Source organism: Podarcis cretensis (assembly GCF_951804945.1).
Source record: "Podarcis cretensis genome assembly, chromosome: 13".
Classification (NCBI taxonomy): Eukaryota; Metazoa; Chordata; class Lepidosauria; order Squamata; family Lacertidae; genus Podarcis; species Podarcis cretensis.
This window is the reverse complement of record NC_137182.1, coordinates 52,423,545-52,441,743: the sequence shown is the minus strand read 5'-3', so window position 1 is coordinate 52,441,743 and position 18,199 is coordinate 52,423,545. Positions and strand designations below refer to the sequence as shown.

The following is an 18,199-nucleotide window of genomic DNA, read 5'->3' as shown; positions in this document are numbered from 1 at the left end:
TTGAGCCATGGCTGACATTCTCTGCCAGTGGCAGGCATGTGCTTGGGCAAACCCCCCCCCCGCCCTTTCCGTAAGGGTTTTAACCAGTAAACACAAAAGGCTTGCCCTTCTCGGTGCTCCCCCATACTGTCGTTTGCCTCGAGTGTGACTGCAGTGCTGAGTGGGAGGGGCTGGGAGAGATCCCTGCTCATTAAACGCTAGAAACCATGGCAGGCTGGCATTTATGCATTATTTTATTTTAATTTTTTGGAGGGGTGGCCGTTGTTAACTGCTTAAAAAAGTGGAAGGCAGGCTTGGAAAATTCTTTCCCCCCAAAAAAGGTGCATTGATTATGCCGGGGAGGTACCGTATTTTTTGCTCTATAAGACTCACTTTTTCCCTCCTAAAAAGTAAGGGAAATGTGTGTGCGTCTTATGGAGCGAATGCAGGCTGTGCACCTATCCCAGGAGCCAGAACAGCAAGAGGGATCGCTGCTTTCGCTGCGCAGCGATCCCTCTTGCTGTTCTGGCTTCTGAGATTCAGAATATATTTTTTCTTGTTTTCCTCCTCCAAAAACTAGGTGCGTCTTACAGAGCGAAAAATACGGTATTTAAAGGAAGAGCAGAACTTCTTGGTTTGGATTTTGGGATGCAAAGGAGGAGATGATCTGCCATGCAATTAAAGGAGACCTAGTAGCTGAGGGTGTGGGGAGCAGACCTGGGTGAAATTTGGAGGGGTTATAGGTGGGGCTGAGCCTCAGGGGGCTAATCTGCTTACAGCTGTGATTAGAGGCAGAGGTGGGAAGGAAAGCCTTTTAACTTGCTTTCCTCCCAGCGCACCCTTACCCAGCACAGGTTGAGCAGGAGGGTAGAGACAAAGGCCACGTCCCGTTGCTGATTCCCCGTGTGCTCCCCGCAGGTGGAGGTCTTCAACATCCTTTTCGTGACGAGCGAAAACGGGGGCAAAAACACGTACCTGGTGCACTGTGAGGCCTGCGCCCGCAAGCGGAGCTCTTCTCTCCACGGCGTGGTGGTGCTTGAGCAGTACAAGACGGAAGAACTGATACACATCTATGACAGCTTCACCCTGGTGAGTATATGTCTGGGGAAGGAGGAGAGGCAGGCCCCACGGGCTCACAGATTTGGTAAAGCCTAGAGGAGGGCACCGCCTAGTGGCAGAAAAGGGAAACATCACCAAGGCTCTTCAAGGTACTTCAGAGCTGTTCAATCAACTCTAGTGTCCACCCAAAGTGGCTCTCTGAGGATTACTGATTGTTATTATGAATTATATTTAACAGATCTGTAAGATGAAAACTGGATACAACACAAAAACCCAGTTTCTGTTAGCAGTGAAGTCGTTTCTACCAAGTCTCCCCCCCCCCCCCAGTAACAAAACTGAATGTTGGAAAATTCAGAAAGTCCTCCTTCATGCAGCGAAGTTAACCAGTGGAACATCCTCCAGCAGGAATGGCCACCAACTTTGGATGGCTTTAAAAGAATACTAGACAAACTGGTGAAGGAGAAGGGAATTGATGGCTAGCAGCCCCAATGGCTATGCTGTGTCTCCACAGTTGGAGGCAATGCTTCTGAGTGCCAGTTGATGGAAACAGCAAGAGGGGAGAGGGCTCTCGTACTGGGATGCTGCTTAATAATAGGCATCTGGCCGGCCAGTGTGAGAACAGGATCCTGGGCTAGACTCTGCTTCTGTTCCCATGCTGGTGTTGCCCAGGATGAGATGGGGAACCGGGCTGAAGAAACAGCAGGAGAAAGAATCAGGATTCGAGGTGACTGGAGCAGATTGGAGAACTGGACCCAAAGTAGCAAAATGCATGTTGACAGGGACAAATGTCAGGTTCCGCAGTTAGGCAGGAATAACCAGATGCACAAACTTAGGGTGAGTGTGAGGGACACCCGGCGTGACAGCAACGCTTGTGAAAAGTATATAGTAAAAGTAAAAGTCTATATACACGACTCAGCAGCAGCAGCAAAAGCAGCTCGTCCAAGGGAATAATAATAATAATAATAATAATAATAATAATAATAATAATAATAATTTGTTATTCGTTATTTGTACCCCGCCCATCTGGCTGGGTTTCCCCATCCACTCTGGGCAGCTTCCAACAAAGATTAAAAATACATTAAAATGTCACACATTAAAAATTTCCCTTCAGATGCCTTCTAAATGTCAGGTAGTTGTTTATCTCTTTGATATCTGATGGGAGGGTGTTCCACAGGGAGGGTGCCACCACTGAGAAGGCCCTCTGCCTGGTTCCCTGTAGCTTTGCTTCTCGCATGGAGGGAACCCCCAGAAGGCCCTCAGCACTGGACCTCAGCGTCCGGGCAGAATGATGGGGGTGGAGATGCTCCTTCAGGTATACTGGACCGAGGCCGTTTAGGGCTTTCAAGGTCAGCACTTTGAATTGTGCTCGGAAACATAATGGGAGCCAATGTAGGTCTTTCTGGACCGGTGTTATATGGTCTTGGCGGCTGCTCCCAGTCACCAGTCTGGCTGCTGCGTTCTGGATTAGTTGTAGTTTCTGGGTCACCTTCAAAGGTAGCCCCACATAGAGCACAATGCAGCTGTCCAAGCGGGAGATAACCAGAGCATGCGCCACTCTGGCGAGACAGTCCGCGGGCAGGGAGGGTCTCAGCCTGAGTACCAGATGGGGCTGGCAGACAGCTGCCCTGGATACAGAACTGACCTGCGCCTCCATGGACAGCTGAGGGTCCAAAATTGACTCCCAGGCTGCGCACCTGGTCCTTCAGATGCACAGTTACCCCATTCAGGACCAGGCAGTCCTCCACACCTGCCCGCCCCCTGTCCCCCAAGAATAGTACTTCTGTCTTGTCAGGATTCAGCCTCAATCCATTAGCCGCCATCCATCCTCCAACCGCCTCCAGACACTCACACAGGACCTTCACTGGTTCCGATTTGAAAGAGAGGTAGAGCTGGGTACCATCCACATATTGATGGACACCCAGCCCAAACCCCCTGATGATCTCTCCCAGCGGCTTCAAGGGAAGCCATAGTCTCGCTCTATTCTGCCTTGGTCAGACCCCACCTGGAAAACTGTGTCTGATTCTGGGCACCCCGGTTTTAAAAGGATACAGTGGTGCCCCGCAAGACGAACGCCTCGCAAGACGGAAAACCCGCTAGACGAATTTCCCTATGGGCTTGCTTCGCAAGACGAAATGTCTTGCGAGTTCCTGCGGGTTTCCCCCCCTTTCCCCCCCCTTTTCCTAAGCCGCTAAGCCGCTTATCAGCTGATCGCTAAAAGCCGCTAATAGCGCTAATAGCGCTAATCCGCTAAGCTGTCAATGGGCTTGCTTCGCAAGACGAAAAAACCGCTATACAAAGCCTCACGGAACGGATTAATTTCGTCTTGCGAGGCACCACTGTTTTGACAAGCTGGAAGGTGTGCAGAGGAAACGGCGACCAAGACTGGTCTGGAAACCAAGCCTTTTGAGGGAGCAGGGAATGTTTAGCCTGGGAAACGGGAGATAGGATAGGTAAAGGTAAAGGGACCCCTGACCATTAGGTCCAGTCGTGGCCGACTCTGGGGTTGCGGCACTCATCTTGCTTTATTGGCCGAGGGAGCCGGCGTCCAGCTTCCGGGTCATGTGGCCAGCAGGACTGAGCCGCTTCTGGCGAACCAGAACAGCACACGGAAACGCCGTTTACCTTCCCGCCGGAGTGGTACCTATTTATCTACTTGCACTTTGACGTGCTTTCGAACTGCTAGGGAGATACGATAGCCATCTTCAAATATCGGAGGGGCTGTCACATGGAGGAAGGATTCCTGCGTGGCTGCAGGGGGTTGGACTGGATGACCCCAAGGGTTCCTTCCAGCTTTAACGTACTACGATTTGGAAGGCAGGCTGCTAATTGTAGGTTTTTCCTCTCTCCCCTTTTCTCTTGCAGTCTGCGCCGCCCAGTTCCAGATGAGCCATACCATGCCTGGACACGGATGTCTGGGCCGTCTCTCCACGCTAGCTCGCCCCCCCCCGCTCGCGTGGGGTGGGGGGGTTGCTATGGTCTGCCCTCCGCCCTCTCCCTCCAGTAGCAGCTGAGCCTCTGATCTCCACTCGCCCTTCTCAACTCAAACCTGCCCTGAGCCGGGGGGGCAGATAGCAGAAGCGTCGTGACCTGGGGCGTTCTCCTGACGGACCCCTTTTTTAATTTATTCTTCAGAACGAACCTTTTCTCGTTTTTGGTTTTTTTTCCCTGGGTGGTGCCGATTTTGTATTAAAAAAGCAGGGGGGAAAACCCTGAACTTTAAAAAAAGAAATCAAAAAAATTCAAAGAGCAAACAGAATGGAGCAGCGAAATTGATGGCGAAATTCCACTGTGCCTCTGGATTCGTCCCGCATGGACAAGAATTGGGGTGCGGTGGTTTCGGGGAGCTTCTATGAACAGATCGAGAGGGGGGCGAAAGCGTTCCCTTCTTCTCAAGAGCATTAATTTCCGTCTCTCTCGCCGGGGTGGAATGCCAGCGAGCGGAAAACGAGAGAGAGAAAGAGAGACTGCTGTCTAAATTTGGGGGTGCCTGGTTTTGTTTTGGTTTTTTTCCTTTCCTTTCGATTACGTTTTTCTTGGCAGAAATTTAAAGGGGAAAAAAAGAGAGAGTTTGGGAAATGGAAGCAAGCAAAAAAAAAAAATGAAAAAGAAAAATTAATACGGGTTTCTTAACACAGGACTTTTATGGGTTCAGTTCTCTCTGGGTGAACTTCTCATCGGGATATGGCGGGGCGGGGGGGGGAGAGTGTACATTGATTTATATATATTGGAGGGGGGGGGAGCCGGGGAGGGTTGGCGAATTTTTTCCCGCGTGTGGTTTTTAATTATTCTGATGGACATTTTGATTTCTTACATCCTTTTATATATATTATATATATATATAAATATAAGAAGGAAAAAAAAATTCCTGGTTTGTATTAGAAACTGCTTTTAAAAAACAAAATACAGAAAACGAGACAAAAAAAATAAAAATAAAAAATATACAAGTTTTTTTGCGCGAGGAGCAAGTGGGACGGAGGAAGTCCTCGTGCGAAAGAAGATCGGGATATGGTGGAAACAATAACCCCGTGCGGAGGGAGTGGTGCTCGCCCCAAATCAGACACACGGGTAGATGGGAGATTTTTTTTTCCTTTTTCACGAAAGGGGAGGGGGGGGGAGCTGATTTCTCCCCCTCCTCCTCCCCCTATCCCTAGGTGTTGCCATTGCCCCAGCCCCCAATTCCCTATGCCATTTTTGTGGGGGGCAGGGGGTGGGGTGCGGCTGGCAATCTAACAAGGACCCCTTAACTCTGCCCTCTGCCTGCCTAGCTATGGCTGACCCTTAACTCCGACCCTTAACGCCTCCTCTTCAGCTGATAAAATCCGTTTAACCTTAACTCAAGATATATAAATATATATATATATTCCTTGGCTGAATTCATTGCCCCCCTTCCTCTTCCTCTTCCTCTTCCTCTTCCTCTTCCTCTTCCTCCTCCAATTCTCTGCCCTTTTGACTCTACAGTTACAACTCCCAGATCCATTTGAAAAAGAAGAAGACAGAAACGTTTCAGATTTGGGGTCATTTTTCTTTCTTTTTTTTTTTTTAAAAAAATAATAATTGTACCTCCATGCCTCAAAAAATTGTTTTGCAGTTTGTAAATGTTCTTTCTCTTTCTCTCTTTTTTAATTTATACGTCTCTCTTTTTTGGGGGGGGGGTAATGATCTCTCTATTTATTGGTCCTCTTTTGGGGTTTGATCCAGCCTCTTTTTTTATTTTTAACTTTTTACAATGTTGTTGTACCTGTTTCTTTTTTTAAAAAGAAAAAAAGTGTCTCCTTTTGTTGTTCCAGGTTTTTTTTTTGTTTGGCTCCTCTCTGGAATTTTTTATTGAATTACTTAACATGTTCTTTCAGATATATTTTTTTCTGTCTGTTGATGTTTTTTCCTTGACATGGTGCTCTTGTTTTCTCATGGGGGTGGGGTGGGGGGGTGGCGTTTGGAGTGGGGAAACAAAAGCCTGACCCTGGTTCATCTGTTGATTCCCCTTCCCTTTTATTTTTTTTTTAAATGGAAGAATCTCACCCCACCCTACAGAAGGAAGGAAATCTCTTCCTTCCTTCTGAAAAAAACCTGCACTTTTTTTAGTTCCAGATTTCCCACCCCACCCCACCCCACCCTCATCAATCACTCACACACAGAGACACACACTGAAAAAAAGCAGATGAACAATCTCGCTTCTCTGAGAAAACTCACTCTCACATAAATTGATTCTTATCGTACTGTAGGGGGACAAGGAGAAAGCAAATCTTATTTTGTAAATGTAAAAAAAATAAATAATTAAATTAACTCACAGAGATAAAAAAGAAACCAGCCGCCTTCTGTCTTCCTTCATTGCTCCAACCTGGATATACGAAAAGCTCGCATCTGGTGTGCTCAATACATCAAATCTCTTGCCCACTCATTAAAACAAGCCTGTCTCTCTTTTTTCCCCCCTCATTGTTTGGGGAAGGGCGGAATGTTTTTTTTACTAGGAAAGGTACGCGATATAAAGCCGTCATTCTTGTCCCAGTTAAGCTGCGGGAACTCGCTTCCGTGGGAAGCAATGACGGCCACAGACTCGGAGGGATTTAAAAGCTAATTGGACAAATTCGCGGAGGAGAGGGCTATCGATGGCTACTGGCCGTTATGGCGACGCTCTGCATCCTCAATTGGTGGACATTGGTTTTTTCCCAATACGGCTCCTGCGGCAAACGAATGATGCCCTCTCGCTCTGAGCACCGAGGTACCACGAACCAGCGTCCCAATGAACCTTCTCCTGCAAAAGCCCCTCTTGAGACAAACAGGAAGGCCACAGCTCTTGCACAGCGCCTGCTTGTTTTGAAGGTGCTTGTGCAGGAGATGGACCTCCCATCCCTGGGTCAAATGTGCCTTTTCTTGGCACCGCAGTGCAGCCTCATGGTACCACCGTCTCCCGGTGTGTTTACGATTTGTGCACCAAATCTTTTTCCCCCTTTTACAAGCATGGTCTGGGCCTGGGACTTAGCAGGCATGGACCACGAAGGGGGAGGCATATATGGGGGTGGGTGGGTCTCTGGAAAGAGAAACATCCCAGGAATTTGAGCCCAGGGAGACCCCTTCACCCCCCCACCCTCTGGGAATGGTGCAACAAGCCAAGCATCTCTTGGTTGGACCAGTTTGGGAGGTGGTGTGTTTGATGGGCACTTGCGCTGTGTGTCTGTGTGTGTGTGTGTGTGCGTGTGTGTCTGCATTCCTACATTATCCAGGAGAGGTGGAGGCCAGCCCCGGCAGCTGAAAGGGGGTGGAGATGGATGGGGAAGCCTATAAAGGATGCGAGATAATTTGTTGAGCCAAGCGTCGAGGCCAGGAGCGTCTCTGCTCGGAACAGCGTTGCAAGAGTTAGAGATCCGCAGCCTGAGATGATGGGCTTGGACACTCGCTCGCAGAAAGCCGTGTCGGGGTCCCTGGAACACGAGAGTGGGGCGGGGGTCTCCCCGCTGCCGCCCCCTCCCTACGGCGGGGAAGGGGCCTTGGAGCTGCGGGGGTCTCTGGACTGTTGGGCGTGTGCCGTGCTGGTCACAGTCCAGAACCTGCTGGTCGGGGGCCTCAATGTCCTCTTCGTGGGGGTCATATTTGGGCTGATCCTGCTCCCGGCCGGGGTGCTGCTGGGGTTCGGGTTCCTGTGCCATTCCAAGGTAGGTGGTCCTCGTTTTACTGCTGCACCCCTCCCTCCCACCGATATCTCACAGAATCAGGACCAGGCAGATGAGCGGGGAGCTGTGGGTCAGAAGTGAGGACGTTGGCAGGACTGAACTGGAGTGTAAACTATGTAAACCCTCCGAAACGCTCTTCGAAATAATAGCCTGACCTTTTGATGCTTTGGGGGTGAGAGAATGAGGCGTTGCGTAGTAGATGTGGGGGCTTTTTTTGGCAGGGTTGGGGTGAAGGCCAGTGTGGACAGAGATGCCTTTCTCAGGGCTCAATTTGGGTTGTAATTTATTCCAGAGCGTATTTTTCAATGGGCAAGCCCAGCTGTTGAGCATTGGGTGGCAGCAGCAGGGGGGACAGGACTTATGCACTCTGCACAAGCTCAGAGGTACTCTTCCTTGCACACATCCAAAACAACCCCCAACCAGGCCTAGGGCAGAGAGACTTCCAGGCCAGATATGTAATCATTTGGCCCGTTTGTTCTTAATTCCACCCCAAACTTAAAAGTTTCGGAGCATGGGCTTAATAGCAAAGGCTTGTAGTTTTCCGCAGTGTTTCCAGCTCCTGGGCTTGTGAAATCCTGGCAAAATGTTCTCGGCGTGACCTCGGGCGGAAAAAGCAACACTTTTCGCATCTCCAAAACGGGTTTGCCACATCCTGAATACTCTTTCCTTCCCTCCTCCCTGCATTAGGAATTGTGCTAAAACTGAACAGGGCTTGACCTTCTTTATTCTGGCTAAGAGTGGCCAAGCTGAATTTAGGAACTAGTCTCTTATGGGGCAGAGATTCCCTCTTCCGCTTCCAACCATCCCTGCTGGGTGTCCATACTTTTACATTTGTAAGGTCTTTGCTGGCATCTTTTCTAGATTTCAGGAAGGGGGGGGGGAGGCCTGGAATTTGGGCTGCCTTTCCAGAGGCAGGGACCAGGCTTCCTTCACCCACCCCAGTACTGGCCTTGCAGATACAGGAGCTCTGGGGTGGTCTTCCCTAAGGCAGCATTTAAGGGGGGGGGGAGCAACACTGGAATACTTTCGGATTAAGCCTCTCGTGGTGGGCTTTGGGACATTGCAGAGGGATATCCTCTTTCCAGTCTCCTGGAACGTGTCATGTGGCTCTGCTCATTTGCAGCGCTGCAGGATTTTTTTAGTTTTCCCCTGGAGAAATGGCCTTTTTGCCCAACATATGTGTGGCGCATCTGAGATGCAGCAATGCACGCTCCTTGCTCACAACACACACACACGCACACACACAAACATCAAGGTGTTTCATAGTCCCCGAAGCTGCCCTAGTTCCCTTGAGGCAGAAGGTCCAACAAAGACTTCTCCCTGGGGTGGAAATTAAAATTAAAATTAAAAATTAAAATTAAAAAAAAACTTAATTTGCTGGGCGCACACTGTGCATTTAGAACACATTGCTATTATTTATTAAATTTGCTTAGTCGCTTTTATCTTGCAACCCAATGGGACTGACAACAGAACAGACAATCCTACACACACACACACACACACACACACACACGGTTCCTGGGAACTCTAGTTTCCTAAGGGTGCTGGAAATTGAAGTTCTGTGAGAGGTAAAGTACGGTTCCCAGGATTATTTGGATGGCGACAGCGGGCTAATAGTGTGTTGGCAGCCTGATAACCCACCTGCCCAAAGCGCTTGCCTTTTTTATGTATGTATATATATATATATATATATATATATATATATATATATATAATATTTATTCAAAATTTAAGAACAACAAACAAAAAAAAGAAAAATACAAAATACAACAAGAAACAACAACACCAAAAAAGAAAAAACACATCCACTTAAAAAATAAAAAGAACTGATTAAACCTTTACATAACTTTCTTCCTTTACTTATTTCCTTGACTTCCTCTCACCTCCCAATTTTGTATTCTAATTCAAATCGTTATTTCAGCAAATCCTTCCAACCTTATTTTCATTTAAGTAGTTTAACATAATATATTACAATTTAACGTCCTCTCTTTTCGTCAATTTCGTCAGCTCGTCTTTACTTAGTCCTTTATGTCATTTCAACCAAAACCATCTCATTTTCTTTTTCCAACATCTTTCTAACAGTCCTTAATATTACAATGGCAGAGCCAGCACTACCTCTAATCGGGTGGCCTGCCCAAGCTGAACCCGAGCAGGCGGGTGGGTGGGGGCTGTGCTAGTTCCTGAATGCCTACAACACCAGCACAACAACCATCTCAGGCTGACCACAGCAGAGGACGCTGGCTTCGTGCTCCCAGACTTTGGTAATCCATGTTCAGCAAAAGGAGGTGGTTTCAGAGTGGGACTGTACCACTTGAGCTGGCAAGGGGGGCCATGTGCCAGCTTAAAACATGGGCAGGCAAACTAAGGCCCGGGGGCCGGATCTGGCCCAATCGCCTTCTAAATCCAGCCCACGGACGATCCAGGAATCAGTGTGTTTTTACATGAGTAGAATGTGTCCTTTTATTTAAAATGCATCTCTGGGTTATTTGTGGGGCATAGGAATTGGTTCGTTACTATTTTTTCCCAAGATATAGTCTGGCCCCCCACAAGGTCTGAGGGGCAGACTGCTGAAAAAGTTTGCTGACCCCTGGCTTAAAAGTTCCTTCATGGGGGGGACGACTCAATTAAAACTCCCCCCTATTAAAAACATCTAGCACCTCGGTGTAAAAAGTATCTCAGCCAGCCATGCTTAGATTGTTTTCGGCTTGCAGAGCGTTTTTATAAATTTGATTGCTTCGCTTGCCCCCTGAGATGGTACAGCCCAGCCTCTGCCACCTCGGGACTCTACCACCTCGCTCTACGCCCACCTCGGCCAGAAGGTGCTTGCATGGCCAAACTGGCCCACACAGGGAGCTGAGTGTGACCAGGAGAGCAGTCTAACCCTCCAGCTGGTGCGATATTTCAGGTACAGCAGCTTGTATACATGGGCAGTGGTGGGTGAGCTCAGCACACACACACACACACACACACACACACAGACCCCAAAGTGAAAGAAGCGATCAATAGGGAGGGAGGATTCAGTGGGGCTCTGGGTCCAGACTTCCCGCTCTGTTTGCCATGACAAAAACCAGATGCCAGGGTCAGGGCCTTTGATAACCTTGGCCCAGATGCACATTCCAGGCATGGATGTGTGGGTCTCCGCGCCCACCCTGAAATTTGGGGAGGAGCTGGTTGTTTAGAAAGAAGCCAGCTCCCTTTCCCTCGTCTCTGGCCCCTCGCCATCCTCCTCCAGGCTTCTCGGGCATCCGGTTGGCCACCGTGAGATCAGGACGCTGGACGAGACGGGCCTTTGGCCTGATCCTGCAAACGTGGGCAGCGTGGGTTGGCGTGAACAGTGGCCCTCCCAGCCTGCTCATGCAGGGTCTTTGTTTTATGACGCCCCTTTCACCACATTCCTCCAGCCTCATCTGGCTTTTATGGCCAGATTGGGGGGCGGGGGGGTCCCCCTTTTACTTGTACCAAAGCATCCTTGGTTGGCAACTGATCTGTGTTATGGAGCTTTGTGACCATGAAGGAACCGCCTTCATCAAGCATATTCCACACACTGGACCGCAGGACAGAGAGAACGCTCTTGTTTCCAGGTCCTGTCAAAGTTTTGCCACAAGCATCCGGTCAGCCGCTGTGAGAACAGGCTGCTGACCCATAGCTGTCAACTTACAGATTTGAAAACAAGGGACCAGCAGCCTCGAAAATAAGGGACCAGCAGCTAAAATAAGAGATTTTGCTATTGTAGAGAGTTACATGCATTGGTAGGATTGACAGATGCTGTCAATCCGGCATGAGGTGGTTGCGGCGCCGCAGCGGCCGCTGAAGCTCCGCCCTTCTGCGTCCCTCCCCATCCCCTCCTCTTCCTCCTCCCTCAGGCTGCCTCCTCAGCTGCCACCACCGCTGCCACCTCCGGGCTCGCGGGCGGCGTGGGCAAGAGTCTCTCCCCCCCCCCGGGGTGGGGAAGGGCTGATGGAACTCCTCGCGCCAGGACAACGGCGCCAGTGTGCGCTCTCATGCGTGCGGAGGACCCTGAGCCGCTGCTTCCCTCCTGAGCCAGGCGAGCATGAAACCCGGGAAATTTAAGGGACATCATCAATAAGGGACAGCAGCGGGACATGGCGCTGGGATAAGGGAGTTTCCTGCCAAATAAGGGATGGTTGACAGCTATGTGCTGACCAGATGGGCCGCAGGCACAATTCAGCAAGCTTCTTCTGATGGCCTCTGACCCCTAACATGGCTTTCTCTCCCTCTCTCCCTGCAGTTCTTACACACCCAGGAGCCCTACTGCACGGCCCACCTGAACGACGCCTCCTCCGTGGCGCTCCTGGTGGTGGGCTTCACCCTCCTGGTGCCCCTCCTGGTCTTGGCACTGGCTGCCTACTGCCGCCTGGCCCGCAGGCTCCAGCTAGGCTACTGCCTCGTCCCCTACAGCAAGGCCGTCTACAAGAACCTGCCCGCGTCCCACTACCACAGCTCCGGGTGCTGCTGCAGCCAGGATTTCGAGCCAGTGGAGAAAGTCTGGGTTTGAGGAGGGAGGGGGGCAGTTTGGGACTGGGAGTGGGTGGGGTGGGGTGGGTGGGGAGGGCACAAAACACCAGCGGCAAGACCCGGACGCGCAAGCTAGAGGGAATGCACTTGTCTCAGCCTGGCAGCAAAAGTGGGGTACGTCGCCGCAGTGAGATGTGCAATGGGGCGTCAGGCTCTCACCGAGCACAGGGCTGTTGCAAAGGGAGAGGCGCAAAATCCCATCAGAGGCAAGGCTGTCGTTCCTGCATTGCAACTCTGTGGTTCTGTGATTCTAAGGGAAACAGCCAATTTCAGCATCAGTCCCAGTGTCTAGCCTTCATCAGAACATAAGCAGAGCTCTGAAGGTGGATCAGGCCCCAGGAAGTCCATCTCGTTCTCACAGCGGCCACCCAGATGCCTGTGAGAAGCCAGGAAGCGGGAGGTGAGCCCAACGGCAGCCGTCTCCCCGCTTGCCTCCAAAGAACGGGAACGACCCTGCACAGAAAAACTGCAGGAAGAACCTTTGGCTCATAAGGAAAGATGGACACAGACCCTCATTTCCCAGAGGCTTCCAGTATTAAAAGCCCTAAACACACCCGCAGAGAATTTGTAACATGGTTCATCTCTCCAGCTGCTGATGAGGAAAAACTGACAATTCATCCTGGAGGTGAAGGACTTTGCGACGGTGTGTTAGGGTGGAGTGGAGGTCCTCAGTCTCGCTTCTCCCCTCAGCTGCCCTTCAGTTCACACAAACAGGGCTGCTGGAGAGTTGAAGGCCCATTGCAGAGTTTCCTACAGAGCGGGAAGAGCTCCACAAGCAAAACTTTGCATTTAAAAAAGTAAGAAATTAGCCCTTTCTATATATAGAAGGGTTCTCCTGCACAAAGGGGTGGGTGGGAAGAGGCAAGAAAAACTCTAGCAAGTAGTTTCTTTAACCCATGGAACTCTCTGCTAACTGGGACATGTTTGCCTTTGGATTTCTGTGGTTGGACAAACGGGTGAAGATGGAAGCCTGTAGATGTCCCCGGGGGATAATTTTTGCAGCAGTATCAGGATACGAGTTCCAGAAAGGTTAGGGGTCCTATTGCCCTCTTCCTCGCACGCACACTAAGCCGCAGCCACCTTGAGCTCTTGCCAAGTTACATATAAGCACGCTGTTCAAGCGACACATTTATCGCGGGCGGGAATTATTCGGGCGAAACTCATTTGTACGGTTTTGTCAATATGCAGACTACAACTTTGATACGAAGCTTTGAGTGGTTGCGTTTCTTATTATGGCTGGGGCGGGCTCTAATTTTCCTTGAACTTGGATGGTGGGTGGGGCTGGGGACAAATTCACTGTGTGGAGGGGTAGTCAACTCGTAGAAAAGGACTTGTTCTGAAGGAGCTCGGAATATGGCCATATTCCCTCCCCCCCACCCCCATCTAACCAGGCTCATGCTGTAGATTTAGGTAAGGAATTGCAGCTGAACTTCCTTGATGGCTAAATCTACATTTGTGGTTTCAAACATGGGGTTGTCAATTACCGTATTTTTCGCACCATAAGGCGCACCGGACCATAAGGCACACCTAGTTTTTAGGGGGGGGGGAATCAAGAAAAAAAATCTTACTCCCCCGCCCCCCAGTCCCAAAGAGCAAAGAAGCCAAGAAAGCGAGCGGAATCCATCCGCTGGCTGTCTTGGCTTCCTCTTTAGCCACGCGCAACCTCTCCAGCCGTGAGAGGCTGTGCGCGGCTTTGGCAGAAGCCAACACAGCGAGCAGGATCCCGCTCGCTGCCTTGACTTCGTTTTTAGCCACGGGGCTGGGGTGGGAGAAGCCCAAGCTTCCCCCGACCCCAGCCCCCAGAACAGGTCCGGGAGCGGCGGCAAGGTTGCGAAGCCTTTGGACCGCAGGGTAAGTTCCCGCTGCAATCCAAAGGCTATCCCTGAAGCCTGGAGAGCGAGAGGGGTCGGTGCTCACCGACCCCTCTCGCTCTCCAGGCTTCAGCGAAAGCAACGCGTAGCCTCCGGAGCGCGGAGGGAGCGCTCCCTCTGCGCTTTGGAGGCTTCGCGTTGCTATCGCTGAAGCCAAGGAGCCTGCATTCTCTCCACAGGACGCACACACATTTCCCCTTAATTTTTGGAGGGGAAAAAGTGCATCCCATAGAGCGAAAAATACTGGAAAGGACGAGCAGTTTGCATGAGCCGTTTTTCTTTCGGGGAAGTCACAGCCAGTACGCAAGGTGTAGCAAGAGGCACTTGAACCGTATCACGGCAGAATTGGACCTTCGCATCACGCTCGCATTTGCAGCGCCTTAAGCCACAGGCTTAGCCAAGCTCCGTTTTGCTCAGGTGTTCCCCTCCTCGCCAACAGAGCGGGAGAGAAACACCAGCCCCGTTCCCCTGCATGCCCACTTTTTTCTTCTGGCAAGTTGCGAATTGAAATGAGAGAACACAAGCATCTTGGGGGACTTTTTAGTTTACGAGAAAAGATCCCCCCCCCAACCTAGATGGCTTTGAAAGAGGATTGGGCAAATTCTTACACTGTCCCATGTCTTTCTTCTTTGGCGATCACTCGTAGCTGAGTAAGATTGTCTTCCATAAACATGGTTTTAACAATGAGTCTGTAAGTGACTGTGGAGGCCAATTCTGAATCCACACATCCTTCTGCAGTGGGGACATTGGTTTCCAGGCGGGAGTTGATCACGGTGTGAATTTGCCAAGCGTGCCTTCCTCTTAGCGCGTTTCTCCCTTGCGTCCTGAGTTCGAGTGTCTTCAAAGCCCATGACAGCTTTGGTAAAGGCTGTTCTCCAACTGGAGCGCCAGCAGGCCAGTGTTTCCCAGTTGTCAGTGTTTATACTACGTTTTTTTAAGATTTGCCTTGAGACAAGTCTTTAAACCTCTTTTGTTGACTACCTGCATTACGCTTTCCATTTTTAAGTTCGGAATAGAGTACAGTGGTTCCTCAGGTTAAGAACTTAATTCATTCCAGAGATCCGTTCTTAACCTGAAACTGTTCTTAACCTGAGGTACCACTTTAGCTAATGGGGCCGCCGCCACAAAATTTCTGTTCTCATCCTGAAGCAAAGTTCTTAACCCAAGGTACTATTTCTGGGTTAGTGGAGTCTGTAACCTGAAGCGTCTGTAACCCCAGGTACCACTGTAGCTGCTTTGGAAGACGATAATCAGGCATCCGCACAACACGACCAGTCCAACGAAGTTGATGTTGAAGAATTGTTGCTTCAACACTGGTGATCTTTGCTTCTTCCAGTACACTGATATTAGTTTGCCGGTCTTCCCGAACGATGTGTAAAATTTTTCGGAGACACCGTTGATGGAATCATTCGAGGAGTTGGAGATGGTGGTCCAATATAAGTGGTCCAAGGTTGGTAGTACAATAGGCTTGTAAACAAGCATTTTGGTTTCCCTGCAAATGTCCTGGTCCTAAAACATTGCGCTTCAGTCAGGAGAAAGCCGACTCCATCGAAAAACACCACTCTGTACCTAGCTTTGAACGGTGAGCTTTGGTGACAACAACCCCACCTCCCTAAAAATACCCAAGGTAAATCTTGGAAGCCTGAAATCTACCCACCCTTTTCCTCCACCACTGCTAATAACTTGTCTATTGTAGGGTTCCTGTTCCCATCACTAACCCTAATTCCTGGCCATGCAGGCTCAGCCTGATGGGATTTTGGAGTCCAGCAACACCTGGAGGAAACCAGGTTCCCATTCCTGCTTTATTTAATTGCATTTAGGGGAAGAGCTGTTGGGGGTACTTCTGGTAGGGACATGTCCAGCTCCTTCTTGGGTGGTCTGTCCACCTCTGGTCCCCACCCTGCACTCAGCTCTCACCTGTGGCTCCTAGAAGCCTGTGAGCATGCAACAGCGGCCACACCCTGTGAATGGCTTCCACTGGCCGGCTAAACCAGATGAAGGGATCCGATGGGTCTCAAACCCTCAGGGAGTTATGGACTGCATGTGAAGGCAGGCTCTGGTGACTTCTGCACCTGCTGTAGAGGGAAGTGAGGAGCAGATGGGGCTCATCTAGGAGAAGGAAAACTCTGATCCTAAATCTACGCTGCCTGTGGGATGGCAGCTGGATGCTGCTGCCTTGTGCCCAAGGAAGTCCGTTCAGGGCTGCTGGTGAAGCAGTTTGATTTCACCCCTGGAGGTGCACTCCATTCTCTCCCGAGGCAGACGGGTGCCAAGGTTTACATTTGCATCAGGTCACCTAGGCCATTTCAGCAGGGATGGAGTAACCGGTGGCACTCGGGATATTATTGAGACTCCTTACACTTCGAGCCAGGAAGGCCAACAGTCAGGAAGGATGGGTGTTGCGGTCCTCACAAGATCCCTAGCTCCCTTCCGTACAGAATGAAGGTTGAAATTGGGCTTTCCCACTCATGCCTGTTTTAACCCACGAGCATCCATTCCGTGGAGTTGAGACCAGGATGGTGGACTTTGAATCATGGTAACCTGGGTTCAGCTGAGATGGTCCCTCTGGGACAATTGTTCCCCCCCCCCCCATGAAATGACATTACAGTGGTGCCTCGCAAGACGAAATTAATCCATTCCGTGAGGCTCTTCGTATAGCGGTTTTTTCGTCTTGCAAAGCAAGCCCATTGACAGCTTAGCGGATTAGCGCTATTAGCGGTTTAGCGGCTTTTAGCAGATCAGCTGATAAGCGGCTTAGGGCTTAGGAAAAGGGGGGGGGGAGGGAAAAAACCCCGCAGGAACTCGCAAGACATTTTCGTCTTGCGAAGCAAGCCCATAGGGAAATTCGTTTTGCGAAGCGCCTCCAAAACGGAAAACCCTTTCGTCTAGCGGGTTTTCCGTCTTGCGAGGCGTTCGTCTTGCGGGGCACCACTGTAATTGCAACTTATTGACGGATAATGGCTGCAAAAAGTGTTTGCTCGCTGAAAAGGCTGAACTGCAGCAGCTGCAGGAACACAGGCACACCCCTAGGACAGCGTAACCTTGGTCACAAACACCTTATTCTCTGCCGAAGCACCTGTAGCACGAGACAGAAAATCCAACAAGTGAAGCTTTCCCTGGCAGGGAGGGGAAACTGCCCTGGCTGAACTTCAGCCTGTTGTGCAGCTACCAGAGGGACATAGACAACCTGTGAAAAGGTTATCACTATTGCCGTGGGGCTGGAGAGGGGAATATCCTGTTCCCGAACAGGATAAGGAAGAGTGGAGTCAGCCCCGGGCGCCAAGAGTCTCTTATGGAAACTCTGCGTTCTGGGGAGGAAGGAACCTCGGATAAGATAACGCAGCTGCTGGCGTGTACAAGCTCCCCATTGTGATGTGGGAGCAAAGAGGAGCCAAAGAAGACAAGACCCCGATCTATCTATAGATACCGTTTCCTGCACTGCTTTGCAGCTGATGGAACAGCCGCACGGGTCAGCTTGGGAGCAAATCCTGCTGCTTCTTCCCAGGGAACTGGTGGCAAAGGCTTTCCCTATTAAAAAATGTCAGCCGCTGAGATCAAAATGGCACCTTTTCAGATCCAGCTGGTAAATTAAACGCCCCTGTTGCCAGCGGGGCAGCAGAATGGGTTCTGCAGTGCAGAATGCAATCTTGAGGGCTGGACTCTACCTGCAGCGATGGTGCCATTCCTGTTTCCAGCCCTTGTGGTTTGAAAGAATATTGGCGGCGTGTGGGGTGGGGAATACATAAGAGAAATTTTCAGAAGCTGATGGCGGAGTTCAGTTGCCAAGGGCTAGTGGATTCAGTGCTCTATCACCCTGGCATCCTCATCTAACAAAGGCAGAATCTTGCAAATAAGTCATGCAAGTTACAAAGGCATTTTTTTCTTGTCCAAGTGGTGTTTTTTAAAACAACAACAAAGAAATAAGCATAGCTGCTATTATTCTACAGCTCTCTTGAAAATGAGCTTATAGCAGCTGAAATGCATTTTTCCTAGGGACTTCTTTGTAAAATTTAATGTTATATTTGTTGCCATTTTGGGGTGGGCTTTGCTGGTGAGTTCTGTGCTTTTGCTTTCAAAGGAAAAGAG

General features: G+C 50.2%; 2 protein-coding genes across 2 annotated transcripts in view; both read left to right on the top strand.

Annotated features, from left to right (window-relative positions):
- KDM6B (lysine demethylase 6B) overlaps positions 1 to 5,575 on the top strand; it is a 95,929-nt gene extending 90,354 nt beyond the window's left edge. The window contains exons 23-24 of the mRNA XM_079951718.1: positions 898 to 1,068; positions 3,901 to 5,575. Of these exons, the coding sequence (XP_079807844.1) occupies positions 898 to 1,068; positions 3,901 to 3,924 (195 nt within the window). The 3' untranslated portion in view covers positions 3,925 to 5,575. The remainder of the gene's footprint in view (positions 1 to 897; positions 1,069 to 3,900) is intronic.
- Positions 5,576 to 7,198: 1,623 nt separating this feature from the next.
- TMEM88 (transmembrane protein 88) lies at positions 7,199 to 12,238 on the top strand. Its single transcript, XM_079951261.1, has 2 exons — positions 7,199 to 7,688; positions 11,956 to 12,238. Exons 1-2 carry the CDS (start codon positions 7,413 to 7,415, stop codon positions 12,220 to 12,222), a joined length of 543 nt encoding a protein of 180 aa, XP_079807387.1. The 5' UTR covers positions 7,199 to 7,412; the 3' UTR covers positions 12,223 to 12,238.
- The last annotated feature ends 5,961 nt before the right edge of the window (positions 12,239 to 18,199 follow it).

Coding starts and splice junctions, on each gene's coding strand:
- TMEM88 (XM_079951261.1), top strand. CDS start 7,413: ATGATGGGCTTGGACACTCGCTCGCAGAAAGCCGTGTCGGGGTCCCTG. Junction 7,689..11,955: donor GGTTCCTGTGCCATTCCAAG/GTAGGTGGTCCT, acceptor CTCTCCCTGCAG/TTCTTACACACCCAGGAGCC.